This window comes from Caretta caretta, chromosome 20 (genome assembly GCF_965140235.1).
Source record: "Caretta caretta isolate rCarCar2 chromosome 20, rCarCar1.hap1, whole genome shotgun sequence".
In the NCBI taxonomy this organism is placed as follows: domain Eukaryota; kingdom Metazoa; phylum Chordata; order Testudines; family Cheloniidae; genus Caretta; species Caretta caretta.
The window spans coordinates 408694-428666 of NC_134225.1; the positions used below are offsets into that span (position 1 = coordinate 408694).

Here is a 19973-nt window from a genome sequence, read left to right on the forward strand (position 1 = left end):
TAAACACAAAAATAAACTTTATTTGCTTTCTACATAAATTTCTGTTGTGCATTAAACTGCATCTGGACTATCCTATATTTACACGGGTTTTTACTTGTGTCCATATGTTTTCCATCTGGGAAGGTTCTGGACTCTAAAAAAAAAAAAAAAAAAAAAGACAGGCTTATTGTTACAAAATACTAATGATTTAATAGCTATGCAGAGCCCAGACTTGCACACCTGCTGCATCTAAAGTCAATGGGGTTGTACGTATGTAAGAACTAGGGACATTAGTGACTGATATCTACAAACAAAAGGACCAATCCGGCAATGTGCTGATTAAGTGCAACACCCACTGATTTATTTGGGTGCTAAGAACACTCGGCGCCTTACAGGGTCAGCCCTTTAAATAGTATGGGATGGTCTAATGGTCAGAGAGCAGGCCTGGAAGTTAGGAGAGGGTGACTTCTAATCCTAGTGCTGACATCAACCCCCTTAGATACTTAAGGGTTGATTTTCAGAAATGCTGAGCACCGGCAGTTTCAGCTGGAGTTACGGGTGCTCAGCATTTCTGAAAATCAGGCTGTAACCTCTCTTGACTCTGTTTCTTCATTATTTTGATACCTTGACACTGTGGTAAGGGGTGCACTAGAAATTCATGAACAGATTTTGTGGATAAAGACAGATCTGTAAAACGGGGATAATCCTTAACTACCATACGGGGGTGTGTGTGTGAGGATTAATAGGTTAATGTTTGCAAAGCGCCTTGAAGATGAAAAGTGATAAGCCTTATTACATCTGGTGTGCAGAGTAAATGAGAACATAGAACAGGATCCTGATCCCAGGCTGTAGCCATTAGATACACAGCATCACTGAGGATATGTCTACACAGCCTGTGGAAGCAAGCCTCCCAGCCCAAGTCAACAGACATGGGCTAAAGGGGCTCAAAATAGAGAGTGCTTTGAAACTGTGGCTTGGGCAGGAGCTAGGAGAGAGGTGAGCTTCAGAGCCTGAGCCACAACTTCAAAGTACTGTTGTCTACAGAGCTTTTTTATGAGTGCTAGCATGAGACCTGGGCTGGGAGGCTCACTGCTGCAGGCTGTATAGACACACCTCGAATGTCACAGCAAATCAAGCTCTGAAAGGTATTTTAATCTCACAGAGCCAAATCTTACAGTTCATCGGAAATGGTCCCTTAGAACATGTGTTAACTACTTATACTAAACTATCTGTTCAATCTTGTATTTAGCTTGCACATTTAGTACCTTCCCCAGACTTGAAGAAGAGCTCTGTGTAGCTTGAAAGCTTGACTCTTTCATCAATAGAAGTTGGTCCAAGAAAAGATATTACCTCACCCACCTTGACTATCTAAGGTCACACTCAATCAGAAATCTCCTTGGTGTCTACCGGATGCCATGACAGAGCCCACAGATGGTAACATTTTATGTGGGCTGCATATTTTGCTATAATTTCTTGTGCTGTTTTTATGCCACTTAAATGTGCTTCTCTCTCATTCTTATGCACATGTCTTAGAGACACTGGTCAGTGAAACTTCCACTGGACTGTGCCAGCTGGAGCCTGCAGCCTGTGCAGGAACCTAATCTCTCAAATGGATTTTGATTACTCAACTTACTGTAACTCAGGTCCTGACCCCACTGAGAATTTATGATAATTGCAGGCAACATTCACAGACAGGCTGAGCACTGAGGGGCAGGACAGGAGGATGTGTGTGTGTGTAAGTAACCTGGTCCTAACATGCCTATTCAGCCTCCGGAGCTACAAATCTGCATCTTTCACCAGCACAAAACCCACTGGATCCCAAATAACTCCTCAGTCCCTCCCAGTTTGCCCTCCAGTTTGTGCAATCCTTTCCTGCTCTACCAGTGTGTGAACTTCTACAGGAGAAAAGCCTCAGACTTCTTGCCCTGTAAAACCCACCTAAGAAGCACCACTTCCCCCTGCCCCTCCAGCTGGGTATGCAGAATGTCAGTGAGAGCTGGGCATATCTGTTTTTCTACTGTGTTTGCTTCTTGCAGCTGGTAAGAGTCATTCCCAGTCCCACCAGACTGGTAGTCTCATTACCCTCAGAAGGTTTATCCACAGGCTTTGTAGTATGAGCGTCAATACTGAAATAACTAGAACGATGGATTCCAACACCAAAGGACTCTGCAGGGCCCTTCCAAGGCAGGGGACCTGGCTATCATACTCTTTACTATGTGTGGAGCTTTCAGAGGAAGCCTTGAATCTATGGATACTGCCTGTCTGTGTGGACGTTATAGATCCATAGATTCCAAGGCCAAAAGGGACCATTTTGGTCATCTAGTCTGATCTCCTGTATAACACAGGCCAGAGAACTGCCCCAAAATAATTTCTGCAGCATATCTCTTAGAAGAACATCTAGTCTTGATTGAAAAATTATCAGTGATGGAGAGTCCATCACAAGCATTCGTAAATTGTTTCAATTACTTTGACTGTTAAAAATTTACAGTTTATTTCCAGTCTGACTTTATCTAGCTTCAACTTCCAACCACTGGAACTTTTTATAAATTTCTCTGACAGACTGAAGAGCCAATTATGAAATATTTGTTCCCCACGTAGGTACTTATAGAATGTGATCAAGTCACCTCTTAACCTTCTCTTTGTTAAGCTAAACAGATTGAGTTCCTGGAGTCTATCACTATAAAGCATGTTTTCTAATCCTTTAATAACTCTTGTGACACTTCTCTAAACCCACTCCAATTTATCAACATCCTCTTGTATTGCTGGCACCAGAACTGAACACAGTATTCCAGCAGTGGTCATACCAATGCCATGTATAGAGGCAAAATAACCTGTTTACTGCCACTTGAGAGTGCCCTGGTTATGCACCCAATGAGCACATTAGCTCTTTTGGCCACAGAGTCGCACTGGAAGCTCATGTTCAGCTGATCATCTCCACTACGAACCCCAAATCTTTTTCAGAGTCACTGCTTCTCAGGATAGAGTCCTTCATCCTGTAAGTATGGCCTACGTTCTTTGTTCCTACATGTATACATTTACATTTAGCCATATTAAAAGGCATATTGTTTGCTTGAGCCCAGCTTGATCACTCTGTATCAGTGACCTGTCCCCTTCATTATTTACCACTCCCCCAATTTTGGTGTAATCTGCAATCAGTGATGATTTAATGTTTTCTTTCAGGTTATTGATAAAAATGTTCAACGGAGTAGGGCCAGGAAGATCCCACAGCACTTTTCACAAGAGTCAGGGTTTCCCAAACATTTCCCAAGCCCCGCACCTGATGCTGCACAGCCTGACTGCTGCCCTCCTCGGTGACTGGATTCTATGGGTACTGTCACCAAATGGTTTGTAAACAATGCTTGGATAAAAGGCACTCAGTGAATCTTGGAGAAGGTGAACCCAGTTCTGCTGTTCTCTTCCGGAGGTTCTTCCCACTCAACTCCCCTGCATCCTTGAATCCAGATCAGTTTAAATGAGTAAATGTAATGAGATTCCATGCATGTGTGTGTGTAGCAATTAAACAAGCTTAAAGGCTGGGGATACAAATTCAATGCAGGCAGTGTCATTCTGAACACAAGGATGCTTTGAGTGCTGTTGTGACTAAACAGTGACACCTACAGGCCACTCATGAAGAGAGACAGGAAGGGAGATTAACTCAACTCTCTAGTGCAGACAAAGGTGGCAGCAATGTGAGCACAAATCATGAGAGATAAGGGTCACATTTTCACCCCATATCATCTGCTGCCTCAGCCCTGGATTCAGTGAGCATCTCTACCTGCCTGTGAGCACGGAAAGGGTTTTTTATCATTGCCTAGGCTTAGGGGTTTGCCCTGTGGTCTTTGGCTTGCTATGGGGAGGGGCAGAAGTGCCATGGAAGCCAAAGTGGCACTGACCGGACAGAAGGAGACAGAGAGGCCAGGTTGGCTGTAGAGGAGACAGTTCTGGAGCCCAGAGCCCCACAACTGTCTGGATTTGCATGAGCATAGCTCAGGAGCAGGCAAACTTTTTGGCCTGCGGGCCACATTGGGTTTCCAAAATTGTATGGAGCCAAACAGCCAGGTGTGGCCCGGTCCCTGATCCCTATCCAACCCGCTCTGCTTCTCGCCCCCTGACGGCTCCCCTGGGACTTCTGCCCCATCCAGCACCCCCTGCTCCCTGTCCCCTGACCGCCCCCAGACCCCCCCGCCCCTGATTGCCCCCCACCACCCCATCCAACCCCTCCTCTCATTCCTGACTGCCCCCCGGGACCCCTGCCCCATCCAACCACCCCTTATCCCTGCCTCTGACTGCCCTCCCAGGACCCCTGTCCCCATTCAATCTCCTTGTTTCCCGCCCTCTGACCACCCCGACCCCTATCCACAACCCTGGCCCCTGACCACCCCCTCGAACTTCCCTGATCTCTATCCCCCCCCCACTCCCTGCCCCCTTACCACCCTGCCTGAGCACCAGTGGCTGGCGGTGCTGCAGCTGCATGGCACAGAGCACCGGGTCAGGCTGGGCTGTGCAGCTGCATTGCCCCGGGAGCTCGCAACCCCCCTGCCCAGAGCACTTCGCCGGCGCAGTGAGCTGAGGCTGCACGGGAGGGGGAACAGTGAGGGAGGGGCTGGGGGATCACCTCCCAGGCCAGAGCTCAGGGGCCGGGCAGGAAGGGCCTGCGGGCCTAGTTTGCCCACCTCTGGCATAGCTGGTCATTTTAATCCATGCAAACTTTTTAGATCTTGAGGGTCATGGGGAACAAATGGCTTGCCTTTCTCAGTTAAAAAAATGTGGCAATTCATCACATTTTGGGGTCCTCCTCCCACATTCACAGGAATGAGCCTTGTCCCCTGCTCAGGTAGCTTTGAGCACCACCAGCAGGAGCCAGGACCAGCAGCATGTGAACCTGCAGCAACAGGCTGTTGCAGAAATTCTAAGAAGTTCCTGGAAGAAGGAAACATCAGCACTCTGCCAAAGCTTTTGGCAAGCGTGAGAAACACACACACCAACCTAGCAGGGCAGAGCGACATCTGGCTGTGGGGGAACACAAGCAGTGTGGTGTGGATGGGAGGTGGATACAAAGCCCATGTGGTGGGGAGCTAGCTGGGCTGTTATTAATATGTAATGCTAAGGTATTTGTTTGCTCAGTGTGCACCTATTACTCCTGGTTACTCTGATACGTGTATCCATGTGCAAGTATCAAGGAGACTCTTACATCTCTAATGTTGTGTCTGAAAATAATATTTTGGCCTTCCTCTTGGCCTCCACGCATAGCACATTTGCATCCTGCCTCCCTCCTCTTCCCCACAGGCCCTCTCTCACCTTCCTTTGCCCATCCCCTGCTCAAATACAGCTCTTTCTGCAGCATAAAACCAAAGAGACAGGGTGGCTTCAGTCAAAAAAGAAATCCCATTCAGCATGTAGAGAGGTGTAGGATGGTCTCATGGTTAGAGCACCTGGATGGGAGTCACAAGAGCTGGGTTCTATTTCAGGCTCTGATACTGACTTGCTTTTTCCTCTGTGCCTCATTTTGCCCATCTGTAAAATGGGAATACAGATGTTTCCCTAACTCACCCGGAAGTTTAACTCTTTAATATTTGCAAAGCTTGGTGAGATCTTTGGAAAGAGGGAATTAGAGATTGACACAGTCATATAATTATAACATGGTTCCTCCTGCAGACTAAGGTAAAATAAAATGTAAGGCTGCTTACCGTGTCTGTAGAGTCCTAAAGGGTTTGCTCCTAACTGAGCTCACATCCAGTTCCAGAAACCTAGGGATATCTGGGAAGCCACCAGCCTGGGACCAGAGTAGTGACACAGGGGGTTTTGGAACGACAGGAAAACTGTGAGAGATGACATCGGTCCTCCATACTGACTCTATCTGGTCACAAAGCTGCTCACTGCAGGAGCACAAGAACACAGTCATTTGCAAGCAATAAAAACTACTCAGCTACAAACCTATTAACAGGGTCACATGATGGGCCAAGCCCTGGGGTCCTGACTCATCCCAGAATGTACAAACAAGTGCTAAAGCTAGGCATTTAAGCCCATATTTAAGCACCTACATAAGTGACCCAGTGTTCAAAGGACTTCAGTGGGAGATGGAGGTGAGAAGTGCCTCTCAGGATTAGACTCCAAAGGGAGTTTGCTTGAGTCAATGACAGGACTTGGCTCAGTAGCAATTGAGGGTGCTCAGCAGGATTGGGCTTCAAATGGTGGTTGGCAGCCCTAGAGACTGAAGTCCTCTGCTTAGCCACAGAGCAAGTACAGAGAGGAAGGGAAAAAGCTGAAACAGCCAAGATGGGAACACAGAGTATGTCTTACTCTGGCTGGAGGTCTTGAAAGAGTGAGACAGTGAAAAGGGGGAGAGGCCAAATGGAATGCTGAGGCTCTCGGGGCTTGATCCTGATAGAAGTTGAGCACCCTCAAAAGTCAGTGAGAGCTGTAGGTGCTCAGCCTCTTAGAAGAGGCAACAAGCACCTCACAGGATCAGGCCCACAACGAGGACCTGAGCATCAGATCACTATTTGGGGCTGTAGCAAGGCAGGGTGTGTTAATAAGGGCTGCCTTGAACATTTCCAGACCCCCATATACCTGACTCCAGCTGGATGCATAAAGTCTCTGACTTTCTTCACACTTGCCAGGGGGCTTGGATAGCCAGGGGATTTGGATCTGGCATGGGCTGAGGACGGGAACTCCTTCTTCATTTCATCCACTGCTTTGATCATGAGTGGGGATGGGCTGCTGAGGTGGAGTTCAGAGCTCAGGCGGAGCTAATGGAACAATAAAGAAAAGGAGCTGTCCTCCTGCTGCCAGTGCTTCCCCTTTCCCTTCTCTCACACACATTCAGAAATAACCTGACTGAAATCAAAAGGGCTACAATGGGTAAAACTGGGTATGGGGAGAGGAGAATCTGGTTCAATTAATCTGTTCACTGGTAATAATAAATAATAATAATATCTAAATCCTTGGCCAGTAGAAGTTTGTTTGAGTAAGAACATAATAAAGACTAACACGGCTGCTACTCTGAAACATAAGGATTGGAGTTCGTAATCATTAGTAAAACAATAGTAGAGATATTATAGTAATTATAGGCAAGTATAGCAAAGAGACAGATCCTGCCCCAGAGAGCTCACAATCTAGATGTTAGGATGTAACAGGTGAACACAGCAGACAAATGGGGTGGGGAGAGGATCTGATGGGATGAGGGAACAACAAAACAAAGGTTAGCATAAAATAAAAACAGAAGCCTCAGTTCGCCCCTTGCCTAACCAATGCCAGGTGACAGTGATGTTTAGGCATCATGGCAGTGGTAGGTTTTATGGAGGGATTTAAAAGAGGAGAAGGTGGCACTTTAAATTTTTTTACAGGAATTTATTAATTATTTCAAATCCCAGAAAGCTGCCAAGCACCCACAACTCCTGTTGGCTTTTCTGGAGGCTACAGGCAGTTAGCATGCTACTCAGTATCGGCCACAGTAACATTTTGCCTTTCTCCAGCTCCTTTCAATTGAAGGCAAAGTATTTATCTGGCCTCCATTACCATAGTACCTGAGCACCTAACAATCTTTAATGTATTCGTCCTCTGAGCACCCCTGTGCGGTGGTTATTATCCCATTTGCAGATGGGTATCTGAGGCACAGCGACGCTAAGTGACTTGCCCAAGGTCACCCACGAAGTTTGTGGCCGAGAAGGGACTTGAACCAAGTCCTAAACTAGTACCCTAATCTCTGGACTATCCCTCTTCTTTGCAACCACAGTTGATCCTCAACACCCTTCCCACTCCCTGGAAGACTAGGATTCAAGAATAGATGGGAAATATCAGTAAAGGTGACATCTACTCCTGTGCAGACAGCCAGAGCAAGGCTGATGCACTACTTAAGTCCCACTTATGCTCTTTGGGCCTTGGGCCTAGGCCTTGTGCTGGCATTTCTGCACAGGGGGAAATTTCACCCTAGCCCCATACACGCTGTTTTTCTGTCTTGTTATCCCATTGGATATTTCTGATTTTAGAAACAAAAGTGACCAATAAAAACCAAGGGACACACTCTTCTCTTGGTTATGCCAATGACGTTAGCAGGATCATCTGTGGGAACCAAGAAGAGAACTTCACCCCAAAAGCTCACCTGGGCAAACAAGGAAATCATCTTGCCAAGGCAGCGTTGACGTGCCCGCTCTGCTGTTTTCTGCTTGGCCACCCAGCACTGTAGCACCTTTTCCCGGTAAGCATCCACCCTCTCCACATATGTGTACAAGTTCCGGACCTCAGCACCATCATTTACAGCTCTGGCAGCTTCCAATCGGGACATTAAGGTTTGTCTTGGAATAGAAAGAAAAGGAATTAAATTGTGAGAAATGTTTCTTCTCCACAGCAGAAGAGAAACCAAACAACTTATTTACATAGTTTGGTGTGTGTTGTGTTGGCAGGGGAGTGGGACGGATATGCAAACTGAGGGGTGCTTTGGGGTTTAGGGTTCTGTCTAGCCATACATCCAGCCATCTTTGTTTTTCTAATGCCCTATCATCTTAATTTCTAGGTATTGCAGTACCTCGTTTGCATCTCTTTTAATTAGAGATGGTCCAGACCACAACCCTGGATCCAAGACCTTTGGGGTGTTTGAAATCCAAACCCAACGGCTGTGGCTTGAGTTCATCACTACCTTTTTTCCTAAAATTCATGGTTGGGGGTAGGATAAATTGTTCTGGCTTTGACCCATCTGTAATTTTGAGGCCAGGTTTTTCTGTCAGATCTGTACAATGGATCTCAGCGCTGATATTTCGGAGCATGGAAACCCCACTCATATCACTAGGTGATGAGACCATGTGGAGTTTCCTTTGTGCTGCTTTAAGCCTTTATCTTCCAACCCCCCCCCAAAAATATAGAGTTGATAGGTTAATCTGATTGATTTAGGGACAAATCCCAAGAGGCACCAACCACCCAGAACTGCCATAGAAGTAAAGGAAATGGTCTATTGCTGAGCTAGGGCCAAATCCTGAGAGATGCTGAGCAGACTTTGCACAATCCTGTTCTGATGAGATCAGTGAGAGTTTGACCACTGAGCTCAATAGAAGCAGACTTTAATGGGTGCTACACATGATCAGCACCACTCAGGATCTGATCCACTGGACCCCATCCTGGTTGCCCTGAGGAACAGCCAAACAAAGAGACAGCTGTCCTTTGGAGAATACTCTTGTGCAAGACGCTATTTGAGCCTTTTCACAAGAGCCCCCAGTGGAGGGAAATTCCAGGGTGTGTTTGTGTGTGTGGCATGTCAGGGAAGGGAGGGGACACGAACTAGGTGTGTCTGCACCTTACTTATTCCCCAGCTACTACAAGGCCTGTGGTCTGAGTAAGGCCTTAGTAAGCACCTCAGGATTTGTTCCATTGGCTTCAATAGGAATTTTGCCTGTGTAAAGACTGAGCAAAGTCCTGCTCCCATTGAACTCAATGGACAGTCTCACACTGGCTTTGATGGCAGCAGGAGCAGGTCCTTAGCAAGGATTTGGCCCCATGTGGATACCAGAAGTCTGCATATATTGGTACCTGACATGGTGGAGGTGACAGAAGGAGATGTATTTGTGGAAGAGGAGAGCCAGCCTCTCAACATCAATGTGCAGGGTCTCAATGATAACTTCCTTCGCCTGCATGTGCAGGTGTGGGGGTAGTCTGCACTCTTGGGTTGCCTGGCCTAGCAGCACCAAATTCTCCCTCTGAGCCTCCACATCCACCCAGTACCGCTTCTCTGACAGGCTGGAGGGCACCAAGCTCTTCCCTTTGGTCTTCTGAGCCAGAGTGGGGAGCCAGCTGGTCTCCTCAGTAGACTGAGCTTGAGAGTGCAGGGATACTTTGCTCTGAGTAGGAACCATTTGCTGGGCAGAAGGCTGGAAATATTCGTACAGTAGGACCTCTTCCTTTGCAGTCTCTCTCCTGGGCCTTCGCGGGATCTGTTTTGTCGAGTGTTCCAGGGTCCCAGGCTCTCTGCTCCTGGGAACTGTTTTAGGCCATGGGGTCAGATACTGCTCCTGCTGCGTCTGCTTTTGCTGCAACTCTTGCTGTTCATGCAACTGCTGCAGCTGCTCCTGCCACTGTTGCTGCCATAGCCTCTCCTGCTCCTGCTGCTTCGCCTCCTGCTGCTGCCACTGCCTCCGCTGAAGGTCATGTTCCGCCTGCTCCTGCTGCCACAGCTGCCGCTGCTCCTCGTGCTCCTCCACCTGCTGCTGCCAGTGCCTCGCCTGCGCCTCACGCTCTTTCTCCTGCTGCTGCCACAGCCTCTGCACCTCCTCCTGCTGCTGCTGCCTCAGCCTCTGCTGCTCCTGCTGCTGCCTCAGCCTCCGCTGCTCCTCCTGCTGCGCCCGCTGCTGCCGCCACAGCCTCTGCTGCTCCTCCTGCTGCTGCTGCCTCAGCCTCTGCTGCTCCTCCTGCTGCCGCCACAGCCTCTGCTGCTCCTCCTGCTGCTGCTGCCTCAGCCTCTGCTGCTCCTCCTGCTGCGCCCGCTGCTGCTGCCGCCACAGCCTCTGCTCCTCTGCTTGTTCCTCCAGCCACTTCTTCCACTGCTTTTGCTTCTCTTCCTGCCGCTCTTTCTGCCCTTCCTGCCATGGCTCCTGCTGTGGCTGCAGCTCCTCAAACTGATGCTCTTCCTGCTGCAGCTGCTCCTCCTCCAGCTGCTCCACCTCCACCTTCTCCTTTACCCCTTGCAGCTGCTGCTGGAGCTGCTCCTCAGGCTGTGGTGACTGCATCTGACATTGCTGCTCCTTCTGTATCTTCTTAAACCATTCCTGCGCCTCCCCCTGCCATTGCTCCTGCGCCTCCCCCTGCCATTGCTCCTGCGCCTCCCCCTGCCACTGCTCCTGCGCCTCCCCCTGCCACTGCTCCTGCGCCTCCCCCTGCCACTGCTCCTGAGCCTCCCCCTGCCATTGCTCCTGCGCCTCCCCCTGCCACTGCTCCTGCGCCTCCCCCTGCCACTGCTCCTGCGCCTCCCCCTGCCACTGCTCCTGCGCCTCCTCCTGCCATGGCTCCTGCGCCTCCCCCTGCCACTGCTCCTGCGCCTCCCCCTGCCACTGCTCCTGCGCCTCCTCCTGCCATGGCTCCTGCGCCTCCCCCTGCCACTGCTCCTGAGCCTCCCCCTGCCATTGCTCCTGCGCCTCCCCCTGCCATGGCTCCTGCGCCTCCTCCTGCCATTGCTTGGGAAACTGAAAATGTGCTGAGACGTTAGGGTCCTTCCACAGGGCTGCAGGGAGTCCCCCTCGTGAGATCACAGGAACTTTGGACTCCAAAAAGAGACTGTCAGGGTCACTCAGCTTTGCCTCCTCATCATGCCCTTCAGTCAGCTCCAGGCTCCTTGGAAGCTTCTGTTCCTCTAAGCTGCTGGAATATTTTATCTTCATTTTTGAGAAGCATTCTTCCAGTTTCCTCTCCAAGGCCATGTAGAGCCTTTGGGCTTCTGGGTCCTTGGGCAGCATCCTCTCTGCTTGTCTCTTCCCGGGAGAGGGACACTTCCATAGCTTCTCCATCTTCTGCTCCAGATAAGCCAGGATAGCTGAATTAAACCCATACAGTGCAGTGGATGGTTCCAGCTTGCTTCTGCTGATTGGGCTCTGAGGCATTTCTGTATGTGTCTCCTCAGTATACAGGCTTTCCTTCTTCCTCCTCTGCTTCCCTTTCCTAGAGATCCCTTGGTATGGGAGCTCTGTTGGGGATGGGAGCCTTTCAATTTCTTCTTCACTGTCAGCCTTGAGCTCATGTTCCTCTGGCAGCATCTCATGCCATTCACCAGTGACATCTTCAACAACTTCTTGGGTTCCACCCAGGAGGCTCACATCCCATTTGTCAGCAGCCTCTGTTTGCTCACTGTCCAGAGGTTGTTCATGCCGTCTTCCAGCCAGGTCTCCTGAAGTCTCTTCTTGTTTTTCCACTGGGATGACTGCATCCCATTTGCCAACAGTGTCTTGAGTTCTCTCTACCGGGACGTTCTGTTTGTCACTGATGTCTTCACCTCTCTCTATTGAGGCTTTCAGTGCTGGCTTTTTATCTAGAAGCTTTGTTTCCTGTTTGTCACTGGTGTCTTCTGTTCTCTCTACCAATGGTCTCTGAAGCTGCTTTTTATCTGGTACCTTTGCCTCCCTTTTCCTACAGGGGGATTTACCAAGGTCTGCCTGGGATTTCCATGACAGCTTTTCAGCTGACAGAACCGCATCCTTTTTCCTACTCAGATCATTATCATCATCTTCCTGGGATTTCCTTTCAAAAGAAGCCCTGGCCCCAAATTTCATGTCTCTTAAAGATGGTTCTATCTTTATTGCTGCATTTTTCTTCACCTTGTGCAGTTCTTTTTGCATTGCCTCATTTGCTACAAGAAGCATCTTGTATTTGTCTTCAATGCTTTGGACTCGAGCCTCCAAAGATGCCTTTTTCTCATGAAGCATCTGTACTTCCTTTTGAAAGTTCCCATACTGAACTTCCTGCTTCCTGGACTCCTGGGATGCTAAGGTATCATACTTTGCTTGCAGGCCACGGCACTGTTTGGTTAGCAGAGTGAAGGCTTTGGTGAGATTGGCCACCATTGTCACTATATATTTAACAACAACAGCTTCTGCTTTGTTAAACAGTGTGGACCCTACAAATTCCTGTAACATGGTAAGGAGCTCAGAAGTCCTGGAGAAAATTACAGATTCATCTTCTAACATCTGTTCAGGGCTCAAGGGCTGGGCTTCCTGAGGTTTCTGTGCAACTTTCTCTCGCCATGCTCTCCACATGCCGGTTTTGGGAACAACTGGGAAAATTAGACACACAAAGAGAAAGAATTAGGGTCTATAATGAAAGGAAGGATGGTCCTATGATTAAGGCTCTGAGATAAAACTCAGAAGATCTGGGTTCAATTTATGGCTCTGTCACTAACTCTCTGTGTGACATTAGGATAGATTCTTCACTGTTCAGTCCCCCATATTTAAAATGGGGATAATAATCCTTTCTGTATCTAGCTTGTCTACTTAGTTTGCCTTTGACTGGGAAAACACTTTGGGGTGCTCTCAATAAAGATGTACAGTAGGCTGGAAAGCATATTGAAATGCCTCATGCTTGAAGGTCACTTTTGAAAATCTGGCTGCATATGCATCAGATCGTTGTTCCTTCAAATTAATCAGAAATATTAATTTTCCCCCTTTTCTCATTCCAAGATGTTTGAAACAAATACTTGATTTCCCCCTCTTTTTCCTCCTGTGTTCCACAAGACTTGTGCAGAGATCGAATAGCTGCATTATACATCCTTCTGTATAATCAAGGGAGATCAGCAGCTTGGTCTCCATATCACTGACCCACTGGACAGTGTGGGTGTCTCCGACTTGTTCTTTGCCTTCTGACAACATTTCACCTTGAAAAGAGCCAAAACAAAAAGGGGAATGAAGTGCACGTTAATTACCTTCCAGAAAATCAAACCCTTATTAAATGACACAAAAGATCTTGACCTGATGATTAGCAATTTATATGTGACATGTCTACAGTCAGGTGTGGTCACAGAAAGGTCTCAAAATTGCACAAGGAGGTCAGATGAACATTGTAACATATCACACAAACACAGGAAAATACATAGGGAGGTGGGGCAGCAATGCTGTAGGGTAGGCAGGGAGCAGGAGTCTGTGAGATGGAGTCTTAGGACATTCAGTAAGGGCCTCTGAGAGGGCTAAGGAGGTGGGCAAGCGGGTGTCTCCCCTTGTTGGTGAGAAGGAGGTGGGAATCATGTTTGGGGACAAAGAGTGTGACAGGTATTAAAAACTAATATAACTCATCTTAGATCCCTCTGTGGAGAACCATGAGGGCAAATCACCTAATTCCTGGTATTCTAAAGGTTAAATTCAAGATGGTCCTGTAAATCAAAACCCGCACTATATAGCTGCAGGGTTTGAGCAGAGATGGGTGTGACAACTGGGGTCCAGACACCCTATAGGGAGAACAAGAGGTTTAAACCCCCAAAATAAGCAGTTCAATCAACTGATTGCAGAATATGTCATTGTACTATAAAAATATACCAAGTAAGGTTTTGAATAAACTTGTAATGTTCTGAACTCGATGATCATTATGAGATCTGTATATAGACCATGATTATTAATGTATGTATGTGTATACACAGAAAATTGTAAATTGTAACTGTGGGGCAACTTTAGCATCTCCTCAAAACAGGGCGATGAAGCAATCAGGGAGGGATAGGCTACCTCCCAAGACAGTTGCTTACATTATACCAGCTTCAAGTACCTATCCATTGTCCAGCCCAGGAAAGGATAATGGTAGACCATTAAAGTTAATGGAAAGACATTGAGACAACTGGGAATTTCCCTAGTCTGAATAACCAGGAATCACCATAGTCTGAGAGAAAAAAGAAAAGGGTAAATATATATTTTTTTAAACGAGTCTTGAAGCTGATGTTTTCATCCAGAAACTGAGGGACCGCCTCCAAGTGGGAACCTGTCTGTGAAACACTGCATCCCACAGTTAGGAGGTACGCTGGGAAACTGTTTAAAGGCGATAGGTAACTTGTATTAGAAAAAAGATTTTAACTAATATAGAAGACATCTGAAGCTGTGTCTTTATGTTTATTTACTGTGTAACTTGTATATGTTGGCTCTCCCTTACTATTTCATCTTTGTGGTTTTTCTATTAAATAAACAATTTGTTTGTTTTTACCCAAGCAGTTCTCGGGTGTGCAAACTGTGAGGAGTGCATCTGGCAAAGTGAGATGATAATTGGGAGGCTAGTTTCATGCCTTTGGGGGTCACAAACTAGAGGGGGAAAATCAGACTGTCTGGGGAAAGGAATGGATTTGGGGACACCTAGGCCTATAAGAACTATTGGTGTTACCAAGGAAGGAGGAGGCCAGTGAAAGCCAGGGTAAGACTTTGTGCTTGCGAGCAAGCTACTGGTGTCTGGGATCTGAGCCATAGCAGCACAGCATTAAAGCACCCCAAGGTTATAATGGAAGGTGGTGACTGCATCCCTTACCAGCCTGGGTGATCACCCAAACATCACAATGGGATCAAACTATGAAGTTGGAATCCAGCTCAAAACTTCCCCAAAGTTCAGAGGCTTTTGGATCCAGGTTTTTGACTGACCCCATGATAGAGATATAGGGGTCAGGTGGAGAGCATGGTTCCAGACATCCCTAAAGTTTAGGGGTATGGCTCTAGAGCTACCTGTACTTTGGAGCATCCCAGAGGCCAACTGTCTCCATTAACTTACCCCATTCTTTTAATGATTCCAGAACGAACTTTAAATCTTTCCCTTGAGCTGTGCTGGCTTTGAGCAAGATGGCTACTTTGTCCAGTAGAAGTGCCCTCCGTTTCCTCTCAGCCCAAGTGCCGGAGAGGAAGAACTGTTCTTCTATCTCTGGGTCCATCCCTTTGAAGCAGTTACATACCCGGTTCACATTATCCAGAATTACAAACAGTTGCTTAAAAACCTCCTGAAGAGAGAGGATAGGGTCTTAATAATACTGTTTCTAGAACACCCTGCATGCAAGGAGCTCAAGCCCAGGTAAGTAAATCCACTGGACTGGGATTCAGCAGAGCTAGGTTTCATTCTGCCACGGACTCCTTGTTTGAGCTTGGGCAAGTCGCTTAATTTCTATGTGAGATAATACTTCCTTTCTCCCACCTTTTGTTTGACTTCTCTATTCAGATTGTAAACTCTTTGAGGCAGGAGCTGCCTCTCATTATGTGCTGCCTAGTACAATGAGGCTCAGATCTCAATTAGGAGATCTGGATGCTAAACTAACATATAACAGAGGATGAGCTAGGAATAGAACCTAGCTAGGGTGGGTCTCAGCACTGCAAATGGGAGTGCTTAACACTTCTCAGGATAGTGTCCCTTTATTTCTAAATGACAAATATCAGGAAGCAAATATTCTGCTTCTCAAATTGCTGACAAAGCCAACTGGCAGTGGACATGAGCCGTTCACTAAAAATGGAAAGCAATTCAAGACCCCTAATGGGAATATTTAATGGGGCATAAAATCTGAGACCTCCACCTATCTCTGGTGCCTCTCCTACAGAGGGCTAATCTCCCTTGCATCCTACTCACAGGAGGCATTCAGCTGCCCCAAAGATCAGGTGCTCAGTGTCAACATGTACCTTCCTCGCTCTGCTGAGCTGGGCAGCATCAATTTTGTCCAGTATGTTCTTCACTGAGGGGGGGATTTCAGTGAGAGGACTGATAGTGAGTTCCAATGTAGAGGCTGCAGCTTCAGGCTCGGGTTCTGAGTTTGTTTCAGATTCATATGAGCTTCCTGATGACAATGACGAAGATGATGATTCCTGCACTGCCATGTTTAGGACCTGGTAGTTTTCCTGCATTAAGAATAAACTTCTGACAATTCCAAGCTGAATCACATTGTAAGCCTGTTTAGTTTCCTCGTTCTAGAGGTGTAGTTGGAGGTCCAGTTTCTCTGGCTGTTAGCTCAACATCAGAGGGGCAAATGGACATGTCACCAAGAGATGAGAATATTCCATTTGTCTGGGTGATGTCATAATAACCCTTCCTGTGATTCTATCCTGAAATCATCAGGCACAGTGAATGGAATGTACATAGACAGACACCTACCAAACAGGATTTACTAATTAAATAACCCCTAGGGAGATTTCAACAGGAGTGCTTAACATAGGGTGACCAGATAGCAACTGTGAAAAAACGGGACAGGGGGTTGGGGGGTAATAGGCACCTATATAAAAAAAGTCCTCAAAAACGGGAGTGTCCCTATAAAAACGGGACATCTGGTCACCCTAGCTTAACAAGAAGGTGCTAGAACAGAACACTTATATCCCAGTCAGTACAGCTTTCTGGTAGAAGGTGACATTGCTGGCTGTACTACAAAAGTTCAGAGCTGCAGTTGTCCAATAATCTTTCTATCATTTATATACTGCAAGCACAAGTAGTCCGCAGCGGGGCACATCTGAGTGTTTGCAAGGACAAGTCTCTAGTGGTGCTGGACATTTTAAAAATAGAATTGCTTGTCAGAGTAATTACAAATGAAGCCATTCCTGAAGAGGAGCTGCAGGGATTCCCTAACATAACTGGTGCTCAAGCTTTTAATGCTTTGTAAGGCTATTTATGAAAAAGCTTTTCATGGACTCACTTCCCCTCCCAACTCCCAATTTCCTACCATTTGGCTATAAAATATTTCAGTCTGCAGACCACCAGGAAAGGTGATCACAGGTGGCCTGTGGACCATACTTTGATTATCAGTGCAATATTGTGGCTGGAAATCATTCTTCTTGTATGCATTGGAGATTTTTCTTTATTTAGCAGAACTCACTGCCTGCCAAGCTGGCAAATTGAAATGTTGTATGCAATGTTGTTGTAGCTATGATGGTCCCAAGATATTAGAGAGACATGATGGGTGATGTAATATCTTTTATTGGACCAACTTCTCTTGGTGAGAGAGACACGCTTTTGTGCTTACACAGAGCTCTTCAGACCTGAAGAGCTCTGTGTAAGCTTGAAAATTTGTATCTCTCACTAACAGAAGTTGGTTTCAGAGGAACAGCCGTGTTAGTCTGTATTCGCAAAAAGAAAAGGAGTACTTGTGGCACCTTAGAGACTAACCAATTTATTTGAGCATGAGCTTTCGTGAGCTACAGCTCACTTCATCAGAAGTTGGTCCAGTAAGATTTTACCTCACTAACTTTGTCTTTCTAAATTGAAATGTTGGCATTTGTTCCTTCTCCCCGACCCACTTTCAGGACTCCACACGGTGAATTATTCCATTTCCCACTCCAAAGTTTCAGCTGTATCTGCTCTTGATCTTATCCTCTACAAGTACAAAGAATTAAAGCTCTTTGCCACCTTATGGTGTGTGACTGGGGAAAGCAGATAATCCTTGGAATACAGGCCTCTGATCGCCTCCTATGAGTTATGGGAAAAGAGCATTAGGAACCTACAAATTGCCAGACAAGATCAGGAGTCCACCTACTGCAGTATCCTGTCTCCGATAGTGGCCAATACCAGATACTCAGAGATAGGTGCATGAGTCCTAAAATGCATAGCTCTGGTATAACTTGCCTTAGGGAGTATCTTCCTGAATGCCTTGATTAGAAGTTGGCTTTGCTGAGGGCTGGACAAAAATGTACATAATTTTGTTGAAGTTTTCATTGTGTGATTTTAAAAAATCAACAATTTTTTGAATATTAAAAGTTTTTCACAAATGTTTGTTTTACATCTTGGGGTTTGTTTTCAGTTTTTCTTCCTCCAACATTCTTTCCCCTTTTCCCTCCCTTTTACTCCCCCCCCTTTTCGTATTTTGCCACTGAAAAAGGGAGGGAAAAAGGGAGAGAAAGTTTGAGAAAAAAAAGAAAAATGATAAAATAAAAACAGACTAAGTGTTTTGTCTTCAAAGTTTTTTTTAAAGGAAACAAAGAAAAATTGTTCAAGAAAATGTAAGGTTTTGAAAAAAGGCAATTTTTTTGGGGAAAAAAAAAGTATTACAAAATTTCAACTAGTACTGCTTATACTAATGGTCACCCTCTTCTACCCAAAAACCCCAACCTCCACATCACAAAAAAAAGCAAATTAATAAAATTTAATTAATAAACACTACCCTGAGCTTTGACCCCATAAAGGGTGAAATGCCTGAGTCTTCACAAAATGCACTGGGGATTTCAGTTTAGTACTGATTTTATGTGGAAGGCACTCAGATATTAAGATGATCAGTGGCAGTATAGAACGATCCCAAAATAGACAGGAGAGATAACTGAGTGTGTGTATGTGTGTGCAAGCGTGTGTATGAGTGAGTGTTTATTACAAATTATTTGTATTGATGGATCAGAGATCCCCATGATGCTAGGTGATATATAAGCATATACACAGGCATAGTTTGACTTCTATATATGGGGGGCAGCTCCAGTCAGGCCAATGAGGCTGCATGTGGTGAGGTGCATGCGTATGTAAATTCTGTGCCTGCCCGAAGCTTGGAGTTGGGGGAGCAATGCCCGCTCCTCAATTATACCCATGAACATATAACAAAAAGTAGGCCCCTGCCCCAAAGACCTTAGTCTGAGTGAGTCTATTTCTTTCAGAATTGGAGATTCATGTTGGTCTTTTTCACAAGTTACCTGTTATTCTGGGTAGATTAATTTTCTCCTCCTGAGGGTGGGGGGCAGTTCCTCTGTCTCTGATAGAAAGGGTGACAAAATGTCCGTTGGGGCCTGTGAAACAGAGCCACATTGCAGCATCTTGTGGGTCAGAGTGATGTTTGAGCACAACATGACCCAGCTTTCTTGCCATCTCATTGCTCTGGTTGAGGCTCAGCAAGATCTGGATGTGATGCAGTCTTGTAACTCTTGTGACTTGTTACAGGTATCACAATATTTGGTAATCTTCTTGAAGCCTCAGATCCTGGAGTCTCGAGATTATTGTGAGACTCTCGGCCTTTGTCTCATGGTTGTGGAGAAAAACGGGCAAACGTGAACCAGAAGAGCCCCAGGTGTATTGTTTTTAATTCAGTCTCATGGTTTTGAAGGCTTGTGGTTGGTGATACTTGAAATCCAGTTCCAGAGCCTCAGGGCTCAGCATGCTGTGGGGCCATGATGGCGTCTCAATGGGGCATTATCCCACTTTGGCGCCCTCTGATTGCTCTAGGCAGCCTTGACGTGAGGTCACCCTGTTCGGATGCTGCACCATGGGTCTGTGCTGAGCACAGCCTGAGGTGGCCCAATGGCAATGGTACATTCCCCGTGCACCCCCACTGCACCGAAAATGGCACGTTCCCCCCAACAGACAAACAAGGAGAGGACCACTCCAACTGATCCCCCCCCCCGCTCCGAGATTGGTACATGCCTCTGAACAACAATCCCATTAGCGCAGAGAATGGTACGCCCCCTCGGACACCTCGTCCCATACCAGGCAGAATGGTTCATTCCCCTAGATTGGTGTCCCCCACCCCAGGCAATAGTACGTTCCCAATAGGACCCCGGCTAGTTTCTGCGAACGGCCTCCGATGACCCCGGAAGGACTTCTCGGGGGTGACCCGGCAGAGGCGC

The 19973-nt window shown here is 46.8% G+C and overlaps 2 protein-coding genes and 1 long non-coding RNA gene across 3 annotated transcripts; 1 reads left to right on the forward strand and 2 right to left on the reverse strand.

Moving 5' to 3' along the window:
- Positions 1-10783, reverse strand: FAM186A (family with sequence similarity 186 member A). Its single transcript, XM_048832302.2, has 5 exons — positions 9499-10783; positions 8081-8273; positions 6550-6728; positions 5667-5855; positions 1-133 (listed from the first exon to the last, which is right to left on the reverse strand). Exons 1-5 carry the CDS (start codon positions 10689-10691, stop codon positions 91-93), a joined length of 1797 nt encoding a protein of 598 aa, XP_048688259.2. The 5' UTR covers positions 10692-10783; the 3' UTR covers positions 1-90.
- LOC142069685 (uncharacterized) lies at positions 2891-3530 on the forward strand. The gene is made up of 2 exons (XR_012665636.1): positions 2891-2974; positions 3160-3530. It is a non-coding gene; the product is annotated as an uncharacterized LOC142069685 (long non-coding RNA).
- Positions 10720-19949, reverse strand: LOC142069698 (uncharacterized). The gene is made up of 7 exons (XM_075121742.1): positions 19047-19949; positions 16071-16286; positions 15181-15403; positions 13145-13321; positions 10963-12724; positions 10843-10850; positions 10720-10730 (listed from the first exon to the last, which is right to left on the reverse strand). Exons 2-7 carry the CDS (start codon positions 16263-16265, stop codon positions 10720-10722), a joined length of 2376 nt encoding a protein of 791 aa, XP_074977843.1. The 5' UTR covers positions 16266-16286; positions 19047-19949.
- Positions 19950-19973: the final 24 nt, after the last annotated feature.